The sequence below is a fragment of the Ostrea edulis genome, chromosome 4, assembly GCF_947568905.1.
Source record: "Ostrea edulis chromosome 4, xbOstEdul1.1, whole genome shotgun sequence".
NCBI lineage: Eukaryota > Metazoa > Mollusca > Bivalvia > Ostreida > Ostreidae > Ostrea > Ostrea edulis.
The window spans coordinates 3510013-3536601 of NC_079167.1; the positions used below are offsets into that span (position 1 = coordinate 3510013).

A 26589-nucleotide genomic window follows, 5' to 3' on the forward strand; every position below is an offset into this window, starting at 1 on the left:
GATAGGACCAAGAAAAAACTTCGAGATATCCAAGGATTCGAGATAAGTGGTTGGAACTTCCGAATCACTTCGACATGGTATTTGAGAAATTGGTGTTAGAGATACCGAAGTTCAGCTGTAAGTGGTACGCCTCTGAAACCAAGGAACAGAACTTCATGCAATATGGATATACCGTTTAGATGTGTATATTCACAGGAAATTCTTATTTGATTTTTTTCTAGGAGTTTTGCCCCATTTTTAACATTGAAGTTTCCCCAAAATATATTGTATGGTGCAACTTGTGGTGAAACTGGTTTTCAAGCCATATAAAATTAAGATATGTCTGTTTTAATATTTTACACAATTTACATTTCTAAACAATATTACTTATGACTTGAGTAGTGTCACATCTAGTTACATGTGTGACAATAATACAGTATAACACAGAGGCATAAGAATTTGTTGTATTTTATGCATTGCAATCATTGTCATTCATTATGTGTAGCATTGTCAGTCGTTGTGGGGATGTGGGGTGTATGAGCTTGTTCATTTTTTTTCTTTCATTTCTCATGATTTTCCAAAATTTAACTTTTTGAGAAAATTTCTGTGCAGTTTCTGAATAAATTGACTCAAATTTCTCGATATTGAAAGTGTAGAATAGTGTAAACTCCCTATTGCATAGAATATTACTTTGATCTTCATGTTAATAGCCTTGAAAGTCATCAGACACTATATCCTCTAACCAAAGTATTCATACCAAGTGTCTTGTGCAAGTTTTGGCCATTTAATACAATTCAGTGACATATCCTGTTAAAATAACCCAGGAAATTCCATTGATTGTTTTTTACGTCCCGTCAAGGGCCATAGCAGTGAGGGTTCTTTATTGTACCAACGCCTGTTGAGACCCGTGATTCTCACTTCTAAATGCCGAGGGTGTGGCAAGGAAGCAATTATTACCTATTATAATGCCTTAGGTTTGATGCGACCATGGGACAAGTGGGGCTCAAACTCACAACCTCTTGGTAAGTACAAAGCAAATGTTCTACCACTGCGCTACCGCGAAGACAATTTAAGATTATCTAAGCTGCTATTTATAATGCTAAAAATACATGAATTGAAAAAATTAGGATATTTTATGAATCATTCTGGTGGAAAATATTAAACATATTTGTTGAAATTCCTGTCTTTAATCTCAAAACCTGAGGTACATAATGCTTACTTACCCATAACTTAGTACTAGTATACAGTGCTTGTTTATAAACATAACCTGCATGTGTGATCAATACAATCCAGTATGCTACTATATGCATACAAACATGTGGTGTTTACTTATATCATAGAGAGTGTTGCTTAATCCTGAGTACACATTTAACTACTATATGGTATTAAAAATGGATATATTACATTGTCGTGAATGATATTTATTAGGATATAATTTTTTTAACATTATGTCAGATTGAAAACAATGATTTTTTCTAAGATAAATTATTACATGTCCTCTAATACTGACTCTGGGCTCATTTAGTAGTGTTACTCCACTGCAGGCAGCAGTACATTTATGCTGTGTTGCAACAACCCAGTGAAAATTTTATTGCAGTGTCAGAAAATAGTACATTTTCAGAAAGTTGCTGTGGTACTTTGTCAATGGTAGTTTATCAGGGGTATTTTCAATTTCTAGTAGCTATTATTTATTTCTTAGCCCATAAAAATCATGTCAAATTTTAGATTAGACTATCATGAAATATAAAATACTGTTTGTTATAGCTAGTCTTACAGTGAATTTTCAGTGGTACAGCATATTCATATATCTTTAACAGATTGTGTCTTTTTCTTTCGTAAATTCCCTAAAGCTGATGCAATATATAATTTATATTCAAGCATTTCATACTCTAAAATACATGTGCACTGCAATTTCTGTTTATGAAATGAGAAAGTTTTGTCTTATTCAATCAAAAAAAATATCAACAAACCTTAATAGAACTGAAAAAACCTAATCTAGGTTATATTCCTCTGAAATTAAATTGAACACTACAATGATGATTTTCTCCATTTTCTTTTATTCTAAGATAAATCCCATTTTTAAATTCATTAAAACTGCAACTGACCTATAGAGAATATTTGATATGATTTTTTTTTAGTATTGGATAATGTATAAATGACCAAAAATAGCACTATATCATCCATCAGGAAATGCTGCACACTACTGAAAATTCATTGTCTTAAATAAAGTGTTAAACTTTCAATCGTATTCGATAGTTTGATGGAGAATTTCTCTATTCAATTATTATAACTGGTCTGCTATTCCTAACAGGCACTAAAAATTTGATGAATTTCTCCGCAATAGATGGAGATAAGCCCGCCTCCCTTTTATCAATACTAGTAAGTGACAGATCCGAAGCCGTATGTTAAACTCCCTGTGTCTGCTAGCTTTATTTAAACTCCGCCTCTTTGATTCCTAAAATAATTTTATTTAAGCCAATGATAGCAATTGTAGTGGCTTTGGTGAATACTAATTAGCTGTGATTAATAAACATAGATAGCTAGTACCTACCTGTGGTCAGCTTGTAATGTAGGGAGGGCTGGATTTTTACATACTTTATCCCTAAGTCTAACCATATCTGTTTGCTTTCCGTAGTTGGATTGAATTGCAGTAAAAAGTAGCAAGTTTGCCTGGTGAGGTATTGGCTTTCATTGTTGGGTGAAAACAAGCGGTATCCTGATACCATACTATTAAGCAGGTAGGCACAGTCCCTCCATGTCCGATTTCAAATACAGGGGACTGATTTCTGTTGAAGTTATTGGATTGTAAGGGCTGGGCCCATGTCATTCTGATAGTGTCGGATCAGTTTTTACATTGTTAATTATGGAACTTGGGACTTAATTGTTTTCTTCCTCAAATTTGAGTTTGGGGTAAGGTAAGACACACAGTCACTTAAATCCAACTAAATTGTAAATTGTCAGCTCAAATTTTATTTCAACAATAAAATTTGTATTGTTTTGCAAATCAGTTTTTACTAATGTACTAAAATTTATTAGTAAGTATCAAGTTTATAATTTTAAAACAATGATCTAATTGTAATCTGACAAAGCGATACTGGTGTGTATCAGTATTCATGACCCTCATGGTGTGAACATTGCAGATTTTAAATTATTTTTTTTGAAAATAGTTCATTTGCCAAACAAAGCCAAACAAATTAGATATTTGCTAAAGCCTTTATATGGAAATTGTTATTGTTCCACATACCAAGTTGTTTAAATATTTAGATAGAATATAATACTTATTGTAGTCATTAAAATTGATCAGAACTAAAATTATGTAATGAATTTATTTTGAAATTATATCTAGGGCTATAGAAAAAAACAACAAACCATACCTTGTGTTTTTAAAAATTCTAAATATTTATAATGAAATGTGCTAAATGATTACCACTCGGTGACTGACAAATACCGGAGTAAATCATAATTAAACTTATATCTACCCCGCTGGCCCAGTCTTTTGTCACAGAGAGAATGCTGGACAAGGGATGATGTAATGAGAAATACACAGGAGTAGGTGCTGTGTTTTGCTGTCCACCCTGCTGAGTGTGTAATAACTCTTGAAGCTTCTTTCTCCTGCCCTCTATGGCCATGGACACAGGTGTAATGCGGTCATTTCATGTGGAAGGAAATGAATGACGGAAAGTCGCACCTGAGATTAATACAATGGTTGGACTTGGTGTAGTCTGTTTTATTTGATGAGGCGATATCACGCAGGGTACTTTTAATTATATCTTGATTATTATCACCAGCTTTGTAAGAGTCCTATAATGATATTAACGTCTTAAGACAATCAGGTCGGGTCTTAGTAATTATTTGGTTTGTGTGAATAAACTGGTGAGAGATACGGTTAATCTGTCTTGATTGAGGATATTTCTGTATTAGACATGTATCTTGTAGTAAATGAAAATAAAGTTTAATTATAGCTATGCATGAAAAGCAAACTTTTTGGATTTTTCTCTCTTCAAAATCTCTTTAACAATGAGCAACAATGTTTTAATTTGTAAAAAAAAAATTGGGTGGGGGGGATAATTATATTTTGAATATGAAACAGAAAGACAGTATGTTTTTGCTATAAATGAAGAAAAACTGAATCTCATTTTAAACCACCACTAAAATGAATTACTTAAATTAAAATGCATTGATTAGAAATTATTTTATCCAATTTTTATAACTTTTCTAGAATAATTTTGAATTATTGCTGTAAACTTAACAGATTTTGAAATATTATTTTAAATTTATGGGTAAGAATTTATTTTTAAAATTCGACTCAACATTTGTTTAACCATCTCAGCTTTTCCTTTGGTATCCCACTGAGGGTCTGATTCAAACATAATTAGTTTTGTTAGCACACAGTTGACATCTTTAATTGGCCGTCTGAATCTTGTGTCATTTTCATGTGATTATAATGCCCTCCCGGAGATTCCTGATTTCACCCACTCTCCAAAAATCATTCCACCTTCTCACCCATGCTACAGCAATAGAGATAAATGTACATTTTGTTTTTACTGTCATAATCAAGATGATAATGATGTTCCGCTAAATCATGGGGTCCATCAGATAAGTTTTATACTGGTCATCCATAGGGGAGATGGCTAGGTCTCTGTCAGAATAACCTTATTCTGGGACCCCCTGCAGAGCTGGTCAGCAGCTGTTGGTCACTGTCTTTTCCCTGTAGATAGAGATGCAGTACCATTTTGCTGCTGATCTGGCAATCCTAATTTACAAGCATGTGTGCGACCTAGTATATACTGTTCTGTCAGTGTGTCTACAAACATCAGGGGGAGGAAAAAATCCACCATGTTGTTAGGGAGTGTGAATCCCAGACTTGGCTTCTTTATTCCCATCTCCCCTCCCCCCTCTCCACCCTGCAGGAAGGTGAGTGGTTGGAGTGTTTACTGTGCTGCTTATGATATGATTTTAATGAGTCAAATCTGTGGAATTCTCTGTTTTAATGAGGTGGTTACATGTGGCCTTGATGCGGCAGTGATGTTCTCAGAAGTGGTGCAGATTTTTATCTACAAATATTACAGAAAATGGCTTAGGTGTTTTCTTAATTGGGGGATATGTAATACAATAAATTTTGGAGATTCGTAAAAAGGCTTAAAGCAATATGAAGTTTAAAGTAGGTATTTTCTTTGAGATGTTTTTGATGGAATGTTAAAAAGTTCCATTTTTCTACAGTTATTAATTTGTTCTTGTGAGATATGTGACATAGTGAGAGTCTGGGAGAGGTATGCTGATCATAAGAAAATCAATTTTTTATTCATAAAAATATCTTTTTTATGCTTTGATATTGATTAAATTTCTGAAAGTTAACAATATTTTGTTGGTTCAATTTTTAGGCCAAGAGAGCTCGGAAGAGTTCAGGAGATTCTCTCACTAGTGTTACCTTAGCAACAACAGACAGAGGAGACAGGTAAAGTTTTAACAAAATTCATGTATTGAAAATGAAATAATTTGACCCTACCCTCACCCCACCATTTGAAAGAATTACTTGCCAATCTTTCCTTACTAGTAAAAATTTAACCTGGAGACAGAGCAATAACATTTGCAAAGAATCGGGAGACAAATACACGTCTCTTTCTTGCCCTCAAACTTGAGCCACCCGTCAAAAAACGTTTGACCTCAATATTGCCGAAAGACACCATGAATGTGCATAAAACACAACAATAGAGGGTCTTTTGTACTTCTATTTCTGCTAGGCTATTCTAAAACAAAGGCTTTCAAATGTTTTCCATTAAAGTTAGTTTTAGAAGGAAAATATCAGTATTTTCATCTGCTTTTCACAAAGAACAGACAAATGCTTTAAATGTAGGGGAGCACATGCACTGTTAACAAAAAAGAAAAGGTGTACACAAACGGTTCCTTGTATTGTTTTAATTAATTTGAATCGTCCTGTTTCTACTAAAAACACAATTTGTGAATGTTTCCTAAAGCTTAGTATATTGCCAAATTTTGAATTTTGAAAATATTTCTTGATGTAGAGTAAGCTTGAATTAGTTAAAATATCAGGAAAAATCATACTGAATAATTTCATTCTTGCACAATGGTACAACCATGAATCAAATTAACACCCTCCCCCAATTATTAAAATAATAATTTAAAAAAAATAAAAATTCTCTCAATACTCTTAAGATATATATGCATTTTTTCCTTACCTCTTAAACATGTACATTTATATCTTCATCAAAGTATTCAAATTGTTAATCTCAATTGTCCAAATTGTCAATGGGTATAATTACTTCCTATATATAAGGTATATTGGATGTGAATTATGTGAGGAGCTTTGTGTATATAAGTAGGGGGGTAGGTAGTAATCTTGTGTGTATACATTGATGATATGTGCAGGAGTGTGAATTATGTGCGGAGCTTTGTGTATATAAGTAAGGGGGGGGGGGGGGTAGTAATCTTGTGTGTATACATTGATGACATGTGTCAGGATGTCCACTTCCTGTCTACTGGTCACAAATGGTTAGTCTTTCCCTGTCCCTAACATGAATTTGACTTACTGCAACCAGCAACCATGATTATTACTGATGTTTATTTTCTGGATACTAAACTAGAGAAGTATTCAAAATACATTCCTATTCACTATTTTTACATTATAACTTGATATATATTTCAAGAAACATTTTTGCTAATGTTATGAATTTAGTTTATTTCATTTCCTACTTTATAAGAATTTTTAAAAAAAATTATCTTGCACATTTAGTTTGTTTTAATTTTTTCTCCAATAAGAATTTAAAAAAAAGATATCTTACATGTTTAGTTTGTTTTCATTTCGCCTCCTATAAGAATTTAAAAAAAAATTATCTTGCACATTTATTTTGTTTTCATTTTCTCCTTTAAGAATTTTTGAGAAATCGTTTTGCATGTTTGATTTTAGTGTTGGGCCTCTAGAACGTTTCACATGTATTTCCAAATTAGGGTCCTTCCAGGCACCACATACAAATTGATACAACATACATCATTAAAAGTGACATAAGACATTAAGTAAGTGGGCGAGGGAACATATAGATCACAGTACACTGTATTTTGATGGGTAGATGATACAGATACTCTGTGCTGTTTGTATTGTAGCCACAGTGTGATATAATGTTCAGTACACTGTATTTTGATGGGTAGATGATACAGATACTCTGTGCTGTTTGTATTGTAGCCACAGTGTGATATAATGTTCAGTACACTGTATTTTGATGGGTAGATGATACAGATACTCTGTGCTGTTTGTATTGTAGCCACAGTGTGATATAATGTTCAGTACACTGTATTTTGATGGGTAGATGATACAGATACTCTGTGCTGTTTGTATTGTAGCCACAGTGTGATATAATGTTCAGATTATTGTGTCACCTGTAGAGTATGGACGACCATATAAAATATATTACTTAGTGCAAATGTCTGTCGGTCTGTCTGTCTGGGTCGATTCACACTCGGACATTAATTTAAGTACTCACAGACAACATACATATTAGTATATGAATTTGCACAATTAGTGAAGCTTGTGAAGATATTGCCCCCTGCTTCCATTGTTTTTATATTCCGCGTAATACGAACAAACTGAAGATATTCCCCCATGCCTCCATTGTTTTTATATTACGTGTAATACGAATAAACTGTGAAGATATTGTCCCATGCTTCCATTGTTTTTATATTCCGCGTAATACGAACAAACTGTGAAGATATTGCCCCATGCTTCCATCGTTTTTATTTTCCACGTAATACGAACAAACTAGACATCTATTTCATTTTCAGTGTGTAGATTTTTGTGTCAAGTTGTACTGAGTGTGTTTTTATCAAGAAATGAAATACTGTACAATGAAACAGCATAGGTAATGGACAAATCATTAATAAATGTAAACATAAAGAAGGAAAGTGACCAATAGTCATTCATACTTTATTTCCTCCCTGAGGAGATTACAACAATATCACTAACGTTATGTGTATATCACATGAAGAGTAGGACAAAAGCAGTACAAAGAAAAAAAAGTTACAACTAATGTACATGTTAGAAAGGAAAAGGAGGGGAAATGGGAATTGATAGATGTAAATAGAAAGCAGTAAAATGTCCAATAAGATACTGTACATTTAAAAATTATCAAATTTAAATTATTACTAATTATATATCCTTTCCACTGAATAACATTTAAAACTGTAATGTGCCATATTGCAGAAGTAGACTTGATTGGAGTGATGATGATATTAAACAATAAAAAGATCTTCAACAGTTACTATCAAGGTCAGACATTGTAAGTTATAGTAAAGCACCAGACCAGAGCCACTTGTGTAGTCTGAAATTCTCAATGACAAAATATTTATTTTCACCATTTTCACACGTTCTCATACAATTAAACAGAGGAAGCTCAAAATCTATTTCTCCGTCCCTGCATCCTGAAATGCATGTTTGCTCCTTGTAGGCGTTTAAAGGACCAATTTGGATGACAATGAGAAATAAGCGGTGATAGTGATATTGATAAGGACTGTGTGGGGTTGTACCACCCTTCTTTTCAGGCCCACCGTGTCTGGGTTGCCCAATTCTATTTGGAAAATCAATTTTGTGTAAATATTTCTATTAATGGATATTCAGCTTGTGTTGTATAAGATGTTTGGACTTTTTGGGGATAAGCTGTGTTGACGCCAGGAGAATGTTTGGTCTTTTTTGTGTGCCTGTGTATTTGGTTAAATGTTAACACTTTTTCTGGCTGCTGTCAGTGGAATGTCGTGGCCCTCTTAATTACCCAAAGTGTTCCTGATCAACACACTACACACACAGTATATGTCTGGAACTTTACATTCTTTTAAATCTCGGAGGTGTTGGGTCTTTTTTTTTTCTTGGTACGAGGTAAGGTTCGTGTGCCCTACATTCCAGCTAAAGAATATTACGTGATTTTTCTTTTTGTGAAAAGTACATAGACTAGTTTAGCAAAGTAGTGAGAAATTTTGGAGGTAATGGCTTTGACAGGGGTATCTTTTGATTGTCTTAAATAATCTTCATAATAAACTACCAAGTCAAAGAAGAGTCATGTCAGCCCCATGAAAATGTTTATATTCATCTGCTGGCAGAGACAAGAATCTGTTTTACGAGTTACAGTTCATCTGCAAATCGTTTTATGACTGTCCATTTGCAAGCTGAGTGATTTTATATGGCTTGTCCCAACTCTAGCTGTGAAGTAAATCTGTATATAGACTTGTCACATTGGCTTAAGCCAGACAGATCAATATAGTTAACACAAAGGCCAGAGAAAAGTAGAATTTAATATAGTTTTTACAGGAAACAGAAATTATACAACTGTGTATAAGATGTGTTACTTTTTTTCTGATTTTATTTTATTGGGTCAGTTTGATATGCCATGTGATGTATGGTGGTTCTTGTGATGTACAACGTTGAATTAAATCCATTTGAAATGATGAGAATATGTTCCATTTGAAATTAATATTTGAGAATTTCCATGCACATATTTACAGACAAAATAAACTCCATAAGCAATGACCTGTGAATTTTTGTTAGTGTTCTTAGGGTTGAGAATTTGAGTGTTTGCAGTGGATGGGTGGATTTATCTATTGTTGTGGTTTTTCCAGATAAAACATAAATCCATTGTCAGGTATAGAAATAAGGACACATGTTGTGTTGTGTTTAAATGACTGCATAAAAAGTAAAGTACCATTTGTGTGATAATGTTTGAAAAGAAAAATGATGGTGTATCCACAAGAATTTTTGTTTTATGGATAGTTGGGAAAGCAAGCATGAAATTCTTAGTGATAAAATCGGTGGAAATTGTTTACATGGTCACATTTGGCCCAGTAAAGTATTTAGACATTGATTATGGGTTGCGTGTTTTGCTGTTCTGAACCAGCGAGTTGATTCTTTTTTTAAGTTAATCACACTATTTATCAATTCTTTTATTCTGTAACTAACATTTGTTGCAAGGATTAAAATTTATTTCCGTTGGGGTCAGGAGAGTGAATTCCAATTCTAATAGTGCGTATAGTCATCTGTATTCACACAGATGTTTTTTTTATGCAAAAAAAAAATAAAATGAAAAAAATAAATAAATAGTCCATGGCATGTTTGATGAAGACTGAGAGACTCAAATATGGTGTTTTGTTTCTTTTTAGGGTCCTTGAATTGCAAGGATTAACTGACGAGGCGGCATTGGTTACATTGGACAGGAACAAAAACTCACCATTGGAGCCGGGTGAAATTCCAATAGACAGTGTTGCCATTCCTTCTAGCCCCACCCCCAATGGCACCTCAGATGGTAAGTAGATTTTCACAGATATTTCTCAAGCTACATAGTCATTACTATTTCATTCCGCCTGTGATAAAGCAGGTTTATTCTGGTGGTGATTTTGCTGCTATTAGTGGACCCACTTGACCTAATGATCAAACAATGGGAAGTGGCTACTTTAGTCTGGAGTGGTTTGTAAGCAGCCACAACAATCTCAATATAAGTAACAGTTTCCATATTCTAAGTAATGTGTTTATACATCTATAGGAATGGGTTCATATTCTGGTTGTTTGTGTCAATGGTCATTTTGTGCTTTGTATAATTTTTGTATTTGACCTTGTATCCCTGTTGTGGATCCGAGTATCAGGTGTTGTTGGAACTTAGTGCTTTTATGTATATCAGGCTTTCAAGCGCGCCCTTGTATTCCAAATTTTCCTCTTTTTTTTGGTCAGATTTAAGCTCCAAAATCCTAATAAAACCCTTATATTTTTATGAAAATCCTATTTCTACAATTTTTTCGATAAGCAAAACTTGCTGAAAAGTTGAAAAGTAATCAAATCAAGCCTTAGTATAGTGATTGTGTTGAATCAGAGTACTTAGTGGTTATCAGCATTATTCAGCATGGATTTGTGTACCATATATAACCGACCACTTTCTTTCTGATGGTTACATTGAAAGACTGAATACACATGTTGATGACCACTAGTATGATCCTCTATGATGTTAATTCGCTTTTGTATTTTATGTATGAACCTGTTGGTGAGTACAGATTTTTTTTTTTTTTTTTTTGGTTTTAATTAGGAAGTTATACCCCTTATATTTGTCTGAAAAATCCTAAAATATCCTTGAAATAACCTCCTTTATTTATGAAAAATTTGCCCCCAAAAAAGTCACTTGAAAGCCTGATTATATATATATATATATATATATATATATATATATATATAAGAAGTCTATGCCTAATTAATGGGACTTTGCATCTTGTAATGTGGTATGGTGATCTGTCTTAAGCATTCACGTATGGAGTTGTCATGTAATTTTTGTTCCATTCTTCTTTGAGATTATGTAAATGATGAAACTAATGGGGATGAAATGCTTTTTAATAAAAGCTTGTTGTTTGCTGTTTCATCCACAAGTGAGGCCTTCGAATAGCTGACAATTGCCATAACACTACATCACATTGTCGTGGAAACAATGGCCGCCTGGCACACTATCCCCAGTTCCATATCGACGTTTTGTAACAGTTTAAAAAATTGATTAGCTGTAATACTAATCATCCTTATTTCCACCCGGAACAAAGTAGAAGCTCTTACTCAGTGTATTCATTCAACAACCCTGGGCATTTGCTAGGTCCCTCGAGTTGATTTCTATGGTCTATTGTAGGAGCACGATGATGTATTAGACCTGACCATTGCTACTTTATTTGCTACTAGTGATGACGTAAGGGGAATTTGCCATGCAATGTAAAATCCAAATTTATTAGCTCTTAGCATCATAAGTCACAGTGTCTGGTTGCTATCTGTTGCCAAAGCAAAAGTTTAATTAATTTGAAGCCGATCACAACATCCCCTTCTGATGACAAGGCAATCAATTGCTGTAGGATGTATAGTTGTATTTGTAGAACATGACAGGTGATTTTTACAGTCCATAGTTGGTGACTGGGGAATAAGTTTTAATGCCAGCTCAGTGATCTTGCATACATTATATGACAAAACATCCAAAAGTGTGTCTTGGAACAAGTAGAAATTATGCTTACGAAGTATTTGCATAAGCTCTAGAAGAGAAAGACAGATTGAAAGTTTGTCCCATTTCATTCCTAAAAACACCTTGAATACCAGACAGTTGCAGAGGTATTGAGTTTGTTTGTTTTTGTCTATTCTTCTGAATCTCGCACTAATCAACATACAATGATTCCATGACAAAGACATAACATTGGTATCCGAGCACTGCTGTAAGAACTGTTTCTATCATTATCCGAGCACTGCCATAAGTACTGTTCTGTCAGTATCGGAGCATTGCTGTAAGTACTGTTTTTATCATTATCCGAGCACTGCTGTAAGTACTGCTTTTGATAGTATCGGAGCACTGCTGTTTCTATCAGTATTTGAGCACTGCTGTAAGTACTGTTTCTGTCAGTATCGGAGCACTGCTGTAAGTACTGTTTCTGTCAGTATCGGAGCACTGCTGTAAGTACTGTTTTTGATAGTATCGGAGCACTGCTGTAAGTACTGTTTCTATCAGTATTTGAGCACTGCTGTAAGTACTGTTTCTGTCAGTATCGGAGCACTGCTGTAAGTACTGTTTCTGTCAGTATCGGAGCACTGCTGTAAGTACTTTTTCTATCAGTATTTGAGCACTGCTGTAAGTACTGTTTGTATCAGTATTTGAGCGCTGCTGTAAGTACTGTTTCTATCAGTATTTGAGTACTGCTGTAAGTACTGTTTCTATCAGTATTTGAGCGCTGCTGTAAGTACTGTTTCTGTCAGTATTTGAGCGCTGCTGTAAGTACTGTTTCTATCAGTATTTGAGTGCTGCTGTAAGTACTGTTTCTATCAGTATTTGAGCGCTGCTGTAAGTACTGTTTGTATCAGTATTTGAGCGCTGCTGTAAGTACTGTTTGTATCAGTATTTGAGTACTGCTGTAAGTACTGTTTGTATCAGTATTTGAGCGCTGCTGTAAGTACTGTTTCTGTCAGTAATCAGAGACCAGTTTATAAAGGTGTTGCTAGTTTGATATTTGAACACATTGTACTACAGGGAGTTCTTTGATTCTTGCTCCTCTTTACATCATGCACAGATATCCTACCCTCACCAAATGAACTGTCCCCTGTTGTCACACTTCATTCCTTTCAAAGGTGTTTGTTTCATTTGAGACATGACAAAAATTCAAGTTTGGAAAAACTCCTCTTTCAAACACTTTTACCTCAGACAATTGAGACGTATTCTCTGTGATTTTTCCGAAGGTGGTATTGAGTCCCTCGCTTCACCACCAGATGGCAGTACCTTCAGCAGCAGTGAGAGTTGGGTAATGTCAGCTGGCTCCCCTCCAGCAGGTAAAACAAGCGAATTTTAACAATTATTAAATAATTTGAAGTAGATATTTGTAAGGACAAATAATTTACATTTTGTGATTATTAAGAAATTTTGCATTGGAAAAGATTGATGTTGGAAGAGAGAAAAATATTATAATTGTGTGTTTTGGCGGGGTTTATGGGGGGTGGGTGTTATTTTGTTTTTTAACCCCCCCCCCTTTTTTTTTAAACAATGAATTGTGAAAATTTCAATTGGTGAAATTGTATAGATGGAGAGAAAATAAAATTTGTTTCAAGAATATTAAATGAGATTTATTTATTAGAATTAAGTTTGATTTCATTGTAACATTTTTTTTCTATTTCTGTTTTTAAGTAAAAGTCTGTGGTTGAAATTTCTTTCAACACATAGATGTGTCAATGGCTCGTGTATGGTCATATTTCGCAGATTTGATGGTAGTTCTAAATCCATCCCCTCTTATAATGGAATGTGTCGCATTCAAATGCCTCATTTCCCATCAATTATAAAAACTTAATGAGGTTTATCTGGGTATGGGGAACATTGTTTGTATCTATAAAGATTATATCTGTACTTTTATATCCTACACACAGTGAAAAGTGAACCCAATTGTGACACGAGCCCAGTGGATTTTTCAGTTACAGATTCTCTGGACAACTTAACAGGTAATGGTCCACTAACAAGTCCATTGCAAAACTCTACAAGTTTAAATGCAGTCATTTTCCGAAAAAAGAATAAAGCTTTTGATTCTTATGAGTGAAAACTTCAGGTGAAAAAGTTAAATTGTTGGCCTGTGGTGTGCAAGGCTTGACAACTTCACATGGAGCAGGCAGTGGGGAGTTTTCACATGTCATTACCCTGACACAGTACAGCCTTAGTGTAGGTAACCATAGAGATTAGTTATAATTGATTGTGTCTGTTGACTTTGCAGGAGATCTTGGCAAATCTAACAGTGAAGTAGGACTGGACACCACACTGACATCATTCTACAATAGGTGTGTACAGATTCACGTACATGTTCTGGTACATGGTTAACTCACCAGGATTTATATCCATAGAGCTGTTCAACATATTAAAGTTTTTTTAATCGTCCATTTCCTTGAACTTATTAACCTTACATGATTCAAACTTACTTCCATGGGTGAAGCATCTGTACAGTGTTTTTCACTTTCTATTGTTAAAGCAACACTTCCTCCATTGCTGTGACTTCTAGGACAGCTATCACACCTTCCAACATGAACACAGCCTATTCTCAGTTTGGCCTCCAGACTGGCTTCAGTTATCAGCAGCAAGGGGGATATCCTCTCATGTACAACCCTCAGGATTGTAAGTTTATTTTGTATGCATAATCAAATACATTTCAAATAGAAGATATCATTTTACAAAAATATTGGAATTAGTTTCATTTCATAATTGTAATCACAATGGTATATATTCAAAAGGTTTAGTAGTACTCTCTCTCTCTCTCTCTCTCTCTCTCTCTCTCTCTCTCTCTCTCTCTCTCTCTCCATAGCAGGTGCTTGTTTTATTACCTATCCAGTTGTGCTTTACTATCCAAGTAATCTCATAAACAACAAACAGTGTTATTGATGGGACAGAGACTGTAGATTTGATTGACTTTAAATTGATTTATAAGTTTCTTTAACTTACATTCTTCCCCATCTGATTTTCTCTGCTTCTGATGAGAACCATGTGTATAGTATTCTTATGAGAATTTTATTGACAGTGAGCATATCTTTGCATTTTATACAAATTTTATTACCTTGAAAGTGCAATGTATTGTAAATCTCTACTTTATTAATGATGTGCTATCAGTTAACTTGGAAATTATTGGATTATTGGAAATCAGAAAAGCATGAAATGATGCTATGAGATGTTATCACCTAATTTGCATGCCTAACATTGATTAGATATTCATCGGCCTCACTCTGGGCTGCATTAAGCAGACCAGACACATGTTTATGAGGGCAGATCTTCATCACAGTCTATAAAAATATGTTAATGCCAATCAAATGACAACATATCCTGAATGTGGAATCACTTTTTTAGTGAAGAAACCACAAGTTGGACAGGGTACTGGTAGTTTTTATCCTTCCTCAAGCTACAGTCAGGCCACCCAGTACATGTGTAAGTATACCAAACCCCACCCATCATGTTGTATGATAAAAAAAGCAGTGAGATAGAAAATATATATCTATAATTAAAAAAGTGTCAAGAATGCTTCTGGATGGTACAAGGGATTGATCACAATCTCACACATTGTAATGAGTATCAATTTTCTTTGTTTTATTATAACTTTGTGGGAAAAATGCTCATCTGTCTGATTAGGTATTTCTTTTTATGATATTGTGACTTGTGTAATTGTATGTCAACATGAAATAAAAATAAATGATATATCTATAATGGCCTTCAAAGATCTACATTGACACTTGTGTCAAGAGATGACAAATTAATTGAAACACACTGAAAATGGAATGAAGCATATCATGTTACAGGGGTTTAAAATGGTTTGGGGTAGTTTACACTTAAACCCCAACCATTTTATGCCCCACATAACATGATTTGGTATTATGTTATGGTTTGATTTTTATGAAAATTACATATTAATCACATTTATTGCATAAATCTGCAACATCAGTACTTTTACATACAATTATGTTACAAAAAATAAAATTATTTGTGCATCGATCAAATTTCACATTACGACTAAATTGGATTAGTGCTGTTTCATTTAGACAGTACATGGTTTAAACACTTACCTTTGACTTTTTTTTCAGACCCACAAACATTATCTTTACCAGTGCTAATCCTTCGATTTTTTTTCATACCCCACACAAGTGCCCTTTACTAGTGCTAATCCTTTGACTTTTTTTTTTCAGACCCCACACAAGTGCCCTTTACTAGTGCTAATCCTTTGACTTTTTTTTCATACCCCACACAAGTGCCTTTTACTAGTGCTAATCCTTTGAATTTTTTTCATACCCCACACAAGTGCCCTTTACTAGTGCTAATCCTTTGACTTTTTTTCAGACCCCACACAAGTGCCCTTTACTAGTGCTAATCCTGCCAATAGTACATCATCCAACTCCTCAGCACAACAGGTAATACTTTAGTCTTTCATTCTATGCACCCAGTAACTGGCAATAAAAAACACACTTGTCCACAGAAAATTATGGGGACATAAAATCTTGTTCTGTCCGTCAGTTTGTTACAAAAACTCTTGCTACAGTTTCAATGTCTATATCTTAATTTGTGATTGATTTTTTGTTTTGATAAAGTTTTTTTTTTTGATAATTATTAAGTGTGGTGAAGGTGCAAGATCTCTCAGTTAGGGATGCAAAATTAGGTATTTAGTTTGGCTAAAAGTGAGTCATAAAAAAACATGTGACATCATCTGTGGTTAAATATAAATCTTTCTGTAAATAATATTGATCATTTCATTGTTGTGTGGGGAAAATTAGTTTAAAATTCATGAAAAGATTTTGTTATTAAAGAATACTCTTAGTTATGGAAGCTGTTACATAGAAGAGATCTATTCGTGTTGAAGGGGACGCTGAAGTGTTGGTATCATTTTGCCATTTTGTATTGGAGTGTGAAATACTGTTGGAGAAATATAAAAAGCTTTATATTTCACAAAAGCTGTTTCATGTAGTGAGCCATATGTTAACATCTACAACAAACAATGGCGTGGAAGTATTTTTATTACATAAAACAATTGTATTATATTCAAGCAAGTTGTAACAAGTGTGTTTATGCAAAATGGATTTAATCAATATTTGGTAATGAAAAACAAAAATGAGATGTAAAAATATTTTCATTTCACCTGTTATAGACTACACAGATTTAAGTGTAAGGCATATAATATTTATTCTGTTTAGTTACTAGGTAACAGAGTGCATGGAGTGACCAAAATAAAATTGCCTAAGATACACACATTATGATTCTGAATATTGCTAATAAAATGAAGTTTCTGGTAGACTGCTGCATAAGACAATGAAGAAAATTAGTTTTTGGAAAGTAATAACTTTGCTGAAATCCAATAAAATTAAACTTACTGCTCCAAAATCATAATGAAATGATTACAATCCGTGCTTCCAGGGATAGTGGTATAGGGAGAAAACTTCATTTTCAAGGTGGAGTAAAACTAAACTGATTGCTGATAAAGCACGTAATTAAATTTTGTGTGAGAGTGTAGTTGCCCATTAGAATAAGAACAGAATCTGAACTTAGAAACAATGTACCCAGGTGATTTATTTTTGCTAATGAAATAGTCAAAGTAGTGTAGAGAAAAAAATTGATGTCTTTTCAAACTTAGATTTAGAAGGCACCATTTGTTTGAAAATGAATAATAGTGTCTGTCTATTCTACCCGAATGTTTAGAATTTGGATTGATTGGGTTTGACACTTAGAAGATTGGGAAATCTCGGGTACCAGTAACTCTCACCCCCTGGAGGAAAGCGAATCACATTTCTGATTGTCAGAATATTCACACCGTTTTTAAAACACTCTTTATATGGTACAATCTGATTAACATCAAAATCCTCAATAGAAAGATTATTTACCTACACTTCCTAATAAATTGACAAATGTATGTCTGGTAAATTATGAATTAATCAGTTTTCTTTAATTTGACTTTTGTAATTAAAAAAAATTAAACAAATACCGTATGATGGAGGAAAATGTTTCAGCCATTGTGATTAGGAATGTTGCCTCTAAAACTTATGGAGGTGTCTGAAGAGGCACCTTTAATGAATAAATTCTGAATTTAAACTACGGTTTATCTGATTTGAAATTCCTTATAAATTTTATGAGGATTACAAAAAGCTGAAATTTGGTTGTATATGAAGCGATGTTTGGATTGGCTGGGGCTGAGAAGAAATTGTGAAAAAGACATAAATTAAGGTGACAATTTCATGGGCACCGCATTAAAATGCAAATCACACCTGTGTTCATTGTACACAGGGTTTTTTAGTGTCAGCTCTGAGGAATATAATAGTGATGTTCATGATTGCAGATAATAATAAAATGAGATACGTAAATTCAAACACAATAAATTTTATGCAAAAACATATAAGTTGTCAAATGCCAAGTCTTAAGTTTAGCATAATATCAATGTGAATGAATTTTATCTCTCAAATCTCTCCATTCTATTTTCATCACTGTTTATTTTACATTATGAAAAAGCTATTCTCCAGTAAATTTTATTGACATTGTTAATAGATAAAACCCATATTTAGGGAGCCTAAAACTCATACAATCCAAGTGTTTTTCAATTTACCCTTTATCAAATCAGCCCTATGCGCATAAATCTTGGTCCTAAATATGTAAATTTGGAAATATGCATTAAATATCTGAATTAATTGAAAAACTTCACTAACGCTTCATTGACACAAGTGAATTTTTAAATACTATGGATTGGTGTTAAATGAATCTGAAAATTTATCAGTTCTATCATGAATTGACAAAAATGATGGCATTCTGTAAAATCTGAATATATCATAATTATACCTCAAAAATTATGGACAGGAAACATTACATGTATAAAATCAAGTACACAGACATACAATTATAATTCATGAGCAGATATCACTATATTTTTCTTGAAGGACTTTGTACAGAAACAGGGATAAAGTTAAAAGAAGAACTAAAAAACACTAAAAAGCTGGGATTTCTAGTTTTCTTCATAATTTTAGTGTTTTAAACATCAATGTTATTTACCCTCAACTTATTTTGTTGGGCTTTTTTTTATTTGCAGCCATTAGAATATAATTATGCTGGGTACCCAACAGGATATTTTTACCCTGGAGTCCCAACAAATTCAACAGTGGCCGTGCCACCCTCCTCACAGACATACCAGCTAGTGGATGTTCCACACACAGCAGCAGGTGAGTGTTACATACATAGCTTTGAACACAGACTTTCAGTGGGGAACAACCTTTGCTTTGTAAATCCAATTCAAATTTAGAACATGATTCTTGCAACATGGAATATGTTAATAGCAACATTATGCACTGAAGATTAGTGACACAGTGCCTGTACAATATAGTCTGTTATTGCCATGTTTTTGTTCCCTATGGCCCAAACCTCTTTCATTATAAAGGATGCATACTGCACACTGACCTTTACTTGAGATTCTAGTTCAAACTCAAGTCATGCCTTTATGTGAAATTGTGGTCACTGGGTTATGTATAGCAATTTCAACTCTCAGTCTAGCTCCAGAAGTCCAGGTTTAAATCATCATGAGTTTGTGTAAAATTCTTGTCTAGGGTTGATTTCATTAACACATGGCTCAAATAAATAGAGTTTACAACAATCAAAGGTCAAGGTCCAAAACTATTTGCATGTACATTAAAAAGGTGTTTCACAATTACTTTTTGTCCCTTGGCTGTATTATGACCCCCTTTGAGGTGGCCAATCTTGCCTATAACTGTAAACAAGGGTCTCTTTGGCTTTCAGTGTAAAAATGGAAAGTATGAAATTTATGCAGTGGAAATAGTAAAGTTTATATATAAACAGTATTCTCAAGCTGACACTTGTTACAGAGCCTGCATGGTGTTGAATTTCTCTGCAATTTTGTTATTTCTTTTTAAATCTTTAGTTCATATTTATGTCATTTTTACTTCATTATGTTGAAGACTGTGCTCTAAGTTCAAAGTGGGGTTTCCATAAATGTTAAGGAAATTTTGAATTCTAAGCAAGAATGTGAGCTGTGTGGATTTAACCATCAGTTTTAAAAGAAGATATGTGGTCTTTCGTACCAGGTGGAAACGATACTGTATTTTGATTTCTGTTTTAGAACCCAATCCCCACAGAAAACCTACACATTTATTCTGGACCTTCTGATTTCTTTTTTCTTGAATCTGTGAAATTGTTGGATCATTATGTATGGCATTCTAGATTAATTGTTCCATATTTACTAGTGTCTGTTTCATAAAAATTCAATAGATTGAGCCCATTTTTCAAGTTTTGATGACTATCACCATTAACAACATTGCATTGCATCAACTGTAATTAGAAACTAGGATTGCCATAGCAAGGGGAACATAATAATTGATCCACAGTTCTGCGAAAGATCCATGGGGACAATTTTGCCAAATATGGAGTCTGTCACTAGAAATTTATGAATTTTTATTAAATGTGTATCTCTAATACTGTCACTCATCAGAACATGCATCTCTCTCTCTCTCTCTCTCTCTCTCTCTCTCTCAAAATTGAAAAATGGTGTGCTTTTTCTGAGTCTTTCATGATGATTTTCCTTTATCCTATAATGGAATAAAATACAAATTATTTATTAGCAGTAGATGGCCACACTATTGATTGAAAAACTGCTGTTATTATTTCACCAATCCAATGACAACTTTATTGTTTGGAAAATGAATGGCAAATTTTAGCTGTAAATATTGTTAGTGCATGTTTAATAGACCAATAATTGAATTTTGTTGATTTATGTTAAAAGCTAGGAGAGGAAATTCTGAATATTTTAACAGTCAGGTCTTAATTTTATATAATATCAATGGTCCCCAGTGGTTTTAGGATTCTGTTGAAGTGTGTTGAATTTGTTTCTTAAATAATATGCATTGTGGTATTTTTGAGAATTTCCAAACAGCACTTGTTTAGAAAACTAATAGAAAGTTATAATGTAAACTTCAGGGAGATACATTTGATATGCCATTAAAGATGTCTTTTATCATGGAGATTGTTGTATAGGATTGAAAACATGTAAGATATTAATATCTTAGTTTTAATGGGTTCTGATGGCAATTTTTGGATTATTATGCATGCTTTTCTGTGGTATTTATCAGTTTGGAAGATAAGACTTGGACACTTTGTAATTGGTAATAAGTTCAAATTATTTTAAGAAGATTCTATAACTGTCCAAATGAACCAAGTAAAAGATATGATCTTTACCTCTGATAGCTTACCTCACACTTACTCTATAAAGGAGGCAAGGGAAATTGTTAAAGATACCACAGAAATCAGCAGTACCTACTTGGTTTCTGGGTGTACCTTTATTTTGTAGCCAGGGTAAATCAGGTAGAGTCATAAGCTCAGAGCCCCAACATTGTCAGCAGACAATAGACTCACAGGTGACAGAACCCTGACAATAGTACCAATCTGTAGCCTGTCGAGTCCTCCAGCTATTGTCAGCCATGATGAATGTGACCGCAGGACCAGCTTTAGCGTTCTGTGTGAAACTTAAATTAAACATCATTATAGATGTGTGTTTAGTAGATAAATCTAGGTGATAAGACAGATTTTAGCATCAGCAGGTGTGAATTAATTCCAGTTTCTTTTTTAATATTGTGGCATATCGTTTGATTTATGACTCTTTAGGAGAATGATATCTGAATTATTACTTTTTCTGTATCAGTATTTTAAGCAAATTTAGTGTGTTTAAATTTACGAAAATGAGACTATTCTTACTAGTAATGTTGCGAGTTCTTTCTGATGAAATTTAAATGGTTAGAAATAGTTTTAAAAATTTAAGAATATTCAGATAACACTAGAATTTGATAGATTTCATGTTGATATTCTTTTGGAGAATTTCGTAGGCAGTAAATATCATAGATAGAAGGCAATAGTATGATGATTCATACATTAAAATCAAGATGATGATTTGGTTGCATGGGAAGTCTAAGAAATGACAAACTTTGTGCTCTTGTTGAAGGGAGTCAGCAATCTGATGTCACTTCCTGTCTAGTGGGAAGTGGACATTTAAGTCCAAAAGTAGTCCCTCAGCCTGGTAAGTATCTGATGTGATGTACCCCTAGGCATGCTGGGAGGGGTCCCCTCCCTCTAATATGTCATAGTGTTGTCTGCATCTGAATGTTTTATGTGTGTGTGTGTCAATCCACAGCACATTGAATCAGTACATTGACTTCAAACAAGCAGTGAAACAATCCCCTATGATGGTATTGTGTGTGGGCAGTGAGGGGAAGCCACCCCTTGACCCTTCTGTCATAAATAACAGTAACCTGTAACCAGTGGTACTGGAGCATCCATATAAGTCAGGGTGGAAGTCAGTTGAGTTGATTTATGTAGTAAGACCTTTAATTCCTTTTACACTGCTATTGTAATTAGCCCCCCACACTTCATTGTTTACTTTGTACCCAGCTTTTAGATTTTGTAATGTCTCAAAACTTTATAACTGGGTGCAGACAACAAAGTTTTCAAAAAATTGTTGTCCCCAGAATTTTTTTTTTTTTAGCTTTTTAAAACACAGAAGTGTGATTGAGTTCCTGACATCCTATTGTCTCTCTCGGTCTTGTGAATGCTCTGTTTATCTGTCCGTCTTGTAAGTGGCTCATTTCATGGAAGGATTTATAGCTTAACAAATTTTAAAATTATGCAAATTTCATCACCTGCATCAGGGAAGTTAAAAGCTTTTATCTTGCCTGCGTGTCTCTGGTTTCTTGCAGAAGCCAACCCTGATCTAACGTAATGCTCACAGTTTCATCATGCTTGCAATCAAAATACCAAACAGCAACAGATTTAATGTATTGTTTTTTGTACAGTGGGTGTGAAAATGTGTCTACAATGACTGACATAGCTAACATGAAATATCTGTTAAAGACATGAAATTGCTACATTTGCCTTAAATAATGATGCTAGTGTTACTGAGGACTAGGTCAGCACTGCATGCTCTGATTTATTTTTTTCAGAAACGTTCCCCAGTATAAACCCGTCACCCTCACCCCCTGGTATGAGAGACAACACATCCTCTAGTAAGTCAGAGCCTAGTCACAAATATGTATTGATAGAAGATAAATTAGCAAGGAGCAGTTGTTTAACATTCAAAAAGAAAATGCATGTTAAAAAATCAAAGTGATTCATGTAAATTAAACTGTAAAATTTTGATTGTGTATACATTATACATTACTGACGAAAGAGCTTCTACACAAATATTTTCAGTTTTCAAAAGTATATTGTCAAAACATAGAATTTTAAAATCAAATGATGGTTTGATTAATTGTGTATTATCTTTTACCCATCTCAGTAGTGAAACAATGTATTATTTTACTTCCATGTATTGTAGAGTGTATATATATTTAAAAACTTTCATTATTACTTGTCATTTCATTAACAGAACGTAGTAATCGAAATAGAAGCACAGGAAGTCGGAGTGGTGGACGAACGACAGCCTCCCCGGGACCAGAGTCAGATTTAGAACGAGTATTTGTGTGGGATTTAGACGAGACAATCATTATATTTCATTCACTGCTCACAGGAACATATGCACAAAGATATGGCAAGGTATGTGCATGTGCTACTCAGTTTGTGACAATTTGTTCATTTGAATTATGCTCGTATGCCGTTTGTTAGTGCTTACAGAAAAATATTTTATTGACATCTTGTTTCATAGTAACTATATCGTACCTAAAACACACAACAAACAGGCGTTCTGAAATCATCTTGGTTAAATTTAGTTACTAATGATTTTGTTTTTGATTGCGCCAATCATGATTATCTTGTAATGTGTCTGTTTACATTGTTTAAACCCAGTTGCCATGAGAGACTGTATTAGCTTTTCTGTATAGAAATTAGGTAGAATAAAGTGCAGTGAACCGGTGTGCTTTGTTTGCAGTTTACTTGGCTTTGAAGCCAGCAATGCTGAACCATCTGTTATAGAGGACAGAGACTCTTGTGTTTTATTCTAATACTCTCCTTTGTAGAACAAGCTATTCGACTTGGAAGCATTCACATCCTTGATTATCTTAGTAAATGAGGCTTACAGACAAAATTTTGTTATGCCAACAGAGTCCCCAGTTTAGATGGCTGCTCTGTACTGATGAGCAAGCAATTATGACAGTCGGCTTATTTTTTGATTGACCAGTCAACAATTCTTTGATTTTCGTGTCATTTTCTATCCTATCATAAATGAAGCAATTGTTTGATGGAACAATTTAACCCTAGAATATGTGAAAATTCATGTGAAATCTTCCAAACTTGAAATATATTTTTTCCAAACTTCAAATCTTGTGAGACAAAACCATTAATTACAAACAGTTTCTTGCCATTTCTTTTGATTTGAATGAAACTTTTTGTGTTAAAGTTTTTACTCTATATTTTAAAAACATTGAGCTCATTTGATAACAAAATTGATTAATACATATGAAGCAACAATATAGATTATGTTCTTCAATGCAAACTAGACTTCAGGTCTGTTAATGATACTGTAACAGACAGAAAATAAAAAAACCATAAAATAGAGATTTAGCAGGTTTAGCCCCAAACTTTCCAGTCTTTATCTCTATATGACCAAGGTGACTCAAGTGAGCATGGTGGCCTATGGCCATTTTGTTCTATAGATAACTTCTACTAGAAAGTTATGCATAAACTCTCCATAAAAGAAATTGGAAGTCATTGTAGAGATACAAATTAAGCCCATATCATATTTTGTCCTTTAGATAAGAAGATACTTCAAATCAAATTGAAATACAATGTATGGGTAACTAATTAAAAACTGCAGAAAAATATTGCACTCTTTGAGCCCATTCTCTTTGCATATTTCTAACATATGTTGAATGACAATTTCCCACGCTTTTACTGATATTCATCATTATCCACGAAATTCTCTTGCGATATGTATCTGACAGTATGGTTTATGAATTCTACAAAAAAAAATTGAGGGGGTAAAAAAGTATGTCAGACTTGAGAGTGTGAATAATTATCTCTTGTTTTCAGTCATTGAGGTTTTCCCTCAGATGCTGGTACTGTAATATGGGCAACCTGATGTTTTGTCTTTTTCCTGGTTGTCCTCGCTAAAGCCTTGTTGTTCCATATGCTGCTGTAGTATTGTATCTGCTGATCTTTGATAAATAAACAGGAGTTCTCTGTAAGTTTGTGCAGCCTCTCCTGATCTTTAGCAGCTGTCCAGAGTCTTTCTAAGTGCCAATACCTTGTTATTGGAGGGTATTAGAGGGTTTTTAGCTGTCACTTTGGAGTGTTTCATGTTTTAAATCTAAAGGTTTCCTCTACTCCAGCAACACTAGAACAAAATTAATAAGATAGTTATCCCATTAATCATCAGCCAAGAGTTAGTTTCTATAAGTGAGAATAAATGTTGTTTGAGAGGTGGATGTTTTCAAACATGTCTGGAGAGCTTATCAGGATATTTCTTTCCCAGATGAAATAACAGCTCTGGAACATGTGACATTAAAAACCTATTTCTACGTGCCATCAGGCTTTTGTTCAGTAGGGACAAATTTACTTCTTGGTCAATACACATAGTGAGATATGTGTACATGGTTTATGACATATTCTGTTGACAAGTGCATTAGCTGTACAATAGTTCTATGAATCGGAGTCCTGTGGAAATGTCTTCCTTTGGATGATTTGTGACAGCTGTTTCAGAGACAATGCTGTGCATCCTGTGCATTGGACATATTGGATATTTAGTGTCGTGATATTTTTCTTTTCATTAACTGTATAATGCCTGAAAGTGCTTTTTATTCAGCTGGAGAAACAATCTACCAAAATGCACTTCCCCAGAAATATTGGTCTTTACAATGAAAATAGATGGTCTCCTGATAAAATCTTTTACACATCAAAAGATAACATTTACTATTGGTGGTGGTGAAAAGCTTTTATCCCAAACTTGATTAGGAATTTGTCGTTGGCAGTTTATCCAATAATAATTATTGTATATAGCTCATTTTCATCCATAAAATAAGATGACTTGGGTCTGACCAATTGGACGTGCAGTGTGACCACCAAATCAAGAATTGTGTTCAGAAATACTGTGTAGGAGATATCTTTTTGTGTCGTTGAAGAGCTCTGTGGGTGTACACTCAAGTATTAAGAAAAAACGAAGTTCAACCATCTTTCCTGCCCGTCAGTCCTTGTTAAAGCTATGCACACAGATTTATGCGCAGTTGTTTGATTTCTTACAACATCAAAACAAATACCTGGCTATTTTTTGACTGTTGCTTAATTTAAAGTACACTTTCCCACATACCTGTGAAACAGGACAGAAATACAGAACAGGAAAAACTGTACGACAGTCTTCAATGGCTTGCTCTTGACCGATTAGAATGATCGATATTGCTCAAAACATCAATGAAACTCTCGTTTTAAGCTTCTTTGATGTCAGATTTCAAAATCGCGTCACCTAATATTTGACTAGTAATTAATGGATGTTTTTTTTTTTTTTTAAACTAGTGAGTAGATAAGTAGGAGTCTATGGAGGCTGGCCAATCCTATGGTCTCAAGCTTGACCTGTCAAGGCAACATGTAATTGATAATTGAGGATGTCACCCAGGCCCACAGAAATATCTCTGCTAAATTTGACAGG

At 34.0% G+C, this 26589-nt stretch overlaps 1 protein-coding gene across 13 annotated transcripts in view; it reads left to right on the forward strand.

Annotated features, from left to right (window-relative positions):
• Window positions 1-26589, forward strand: part of LOC125670446 (eyes absent homolog 1-like) — a 69688-nt gene that overhangs the window by 36957 nt on the left and 6142 nt on the right. For 3 of the 13 annotated variants that reach the window (XM_048905623.2, XM_056161674.1, XM_048905622.2), the window contains exons 3-14: window positions 5361-5434; window positions 10135-10277; window positions 13211-13300; window positions 13889-13960; window positions 14227-14290; window positions 14479-14621; window positions 15345-15422; window positions 16326-16396; window positions 19051-19180; window positions 21964-22038; window positions 22958-23020; window positions 23383-23549. In XM_048905623.2, coding sequence (XP_048761580.1) covers window positions 5361-5434; window positions 10135-10277; window positions 13211-13300; window positions 13889-13960; window positions 14227-14290; window positions 14479-14621; window positions 15345-15422; window positions 16326-16396; window positions 19051-19180; window positions 21964-22038; window positions 22958-23020; window positions 23383-23549 — 1170 coding nt within the window. The other 10 variants (XM_056161678.1, XM_056161679.1, XM_056161680.1 and 7 more) reach the window with 9 other exon arrangements.